General features: G+C 68.6%; 1 protein-coding gene across 1 annotated transcript in view; it reads left to right on the top strand.

Annotated features, from left to right (window-relative positions):
• The window catches only part of LOC109293679, an 11,711-nt gene extending 9,784 nt beyond the window's left edge, over nucleotides 1-1,927 (top strand). Inside the window, 4 exon segments of the mRNA XM_019511745.1 lie at nucleotides 431-469; nucleotides 810-884; nucleotides 1,219-1,380; nucleotides 1,713-1,927. Of these exon segments, the coding sequence (XP_019367290.1) occupies nucleotides 431-469; nucleotides 810-884; nucleotides 1,219-1,316 (212 nt within the window). The 3' untranslated portion in view covers nucleotides 1,317-1,380; nucleotides 1,713-1,927.
• The last annotated feature ends 280 nt before the right edge of the window (nucleotides 1,928-2,207 follow it).

A 2,207-nucleotide genomic window follows, 5' to 3' on the forward strand; every position in this document is an offset into this window, starting at 1 on the left:
CCCCCCGCCCCACCCCGCCCCGCCCCGCCGGTCCCAGGGCCCTGCAGCTCCAGCTCCAGCTCCAGCTGCCTCGTGGTGGAAAATAGCATGGGAAAAACAGCTGGAGTCTGCAGGGGCTCCCTGGAAAGCCCAGTGCTGTCCCCGGGGTCTCCTGGTCACCCAGCCCGTGACGCACTCGCTGTGCCTTTGCTGCCGGCTGTTCCCTCGCCGAGCCCTGGGGAGAGGGAGCGCCGTGCCCGCGTAGCGCCAATGGATAATACGCTGCCGGCCAGCGGGCATTTCATTTCGGGCTCCCGAGGGTCCGTGAGCCGTGTTTACTGTACTCGGGGCTGCGAGTGCCCCAGCCAGGCCAGGGAATGGGGCCCTTCCTGCACCGCCTGTGGTGGGGGATCCTTCTGCGTCTCCCGCTGGCCTCACCCTCTCCTTCCAGAAGCCGTCCCCGAGCAGGAGACCGCCCGGTTCACCTACGGTAAGCCTCCGCGGACGGGCCCCGGCCTAGCCCCACGGCTCTCGCCCTTGTGTGCTGGGTCCCTGCCCGAGGGAAGGGGTCCGTGGCAGGGCAGGGCAGGGCAGGCGGCGGGGAGCACGGGTGGTCGGAGTATTTGGGACGCCGCAGGGCATGGGGGGGACTGGGGCAGAGCTCGCCCAGGACTGGCCCCGCTCCCTCCTGCTTCCCTGGGCCGAGCCCCTGGGGAGTGCGCGGGGTGCCAGGGCAGCCCCCGCCCCAGGCGACCGGCTCCTACCCGTGCCTCGGCCGCCCCCGCCAGGCACCCTCCTCGCCAGGCTGTAACGAGCCTCTCCCCCCCGAGACTACGACACGGTCCGGAACGGGGGGCTGATCTTCGCCGTGGTGGCGTTCCTGGTGGGACTCCTCATCATCCTCAGTAAGTGCTGCCGGGTGTGACGGGCGGGGGTCTGCAGGGCCCTTCACGGCACACCTGCCCCAGGCCCATCGCCCCAAGTCCCCCCAAAGGGAGGAGCAGTGAGGGGCTGCGGGGCTGTCCCCAGGGGCCATACCCTGCTGGGGCTGGCTGGGCACTTGGCTGAATGACCAGCCAGGCCTGGCCGTGGAGCCCCTGGGCCTGGCGGCAGAGGCCACCCATGGCTCCTCGGGCTGGGGGGCAGAGCCCAGCCGGGAGGGCCCCTGCCCCGGGGGGCTGCAGGAGGACGTGGAGCGGAGGGTGGGTGCAGAGCCCTGATCTCTCGCCTTGTTTCCAGGCCGGCGCTTCCGCTGCGGAGGCAAGAAGAAAAGCAGGTCGGTTGTCTTTGCAATCGCCCTGGCCCCTCCCTGCCCCATGCCGGGAACCGGTGTCTAACGCTGCTTTCTTCCTTCCTGCCCCTTTCCTCAGACAAGGCGACCACGATGACCTGTAGCTGCAGGTACCCGATGGAGGGCCGGCCCTGGGCTGCGGGGCACGCTGGCGCGATGCCGGGTGCGCTGTGCGGGGTTAGCGGATGGTCCTCCTGGCAGGAAGGGCTTGAGTGGGCGCTGGCGGCTGGCCGGGGCAGGACCTGGCCACGAGGGGGGTGGAAAGGAGAGGGAAGGCCTAGGGGCTGGGCTGAGCACCCTGTAGAGAGGAGCCCCAGGAGCTGGGCTCGGGGTCCTTGGTTTTGCATTCACAAAGCCGAGTGCCAGGGTGGGTCCCGCACGGCCCTGGGGTGCAGCGAGCTCCGAGTGCAGGCGCAGCTCTGAGCGGGCACCCTCTTCGCAGCTGCTCCGCTTCCCACTGCTGTCTCTGCAGCCGGAGCTGCCCGGCGGTCCGGAAAGAGGTTTCCTGCACCACATCCTCACCGGGCACCTTGCCCCCCGCGCCGCTGTGGTGCACACACCAGCCCCTGCCTCCTCAGTGCACGCTCGTGGTTTTCCTGCTGTAGGTCAGCTAAGCACCTCCATGCCTCAATAAAGCTCCTGCCTGAGATGGCTAAAGCCTGTGTGCATGGGGACTCTTCCTCCAGTGCGGCGTTGTGCCCGGGCTGGGTCTGGGTAGGTCTGTCTGCCGCTATATCCATGCGGCTAACATCTGCAAGGGCACCGCTGGGTTCCTCGGGGAGTGATTAGTGCAGCTTTCCCAGGCTCTGCTACAGCCGGGACGTCAGCTGTGACCCCCCACCTCCCCAGTGACCACCCTCTGACCCAAGCGGGACGTGCCAGAGTTTCTTTAAGAAAACCTACCGCTTCCCCATGCAGCCCTTGTCGGGGCAGCCCC

This window comes from Gavialis gangeticus, unplaced genomic scaffold (genome assembly GCF_001723915.1).
Source record: "Gavialis gangeticus isolate Ggan-Ray unplaced genomic scaffold, GavGan_comp1, whole genome shotgun sequence".
Taxonomy (NCBI): Eukaryota; Metazoa; Chordata; order Crocodylia; family Gavialidae; genus Gavialis; species Gavialis gangeticus.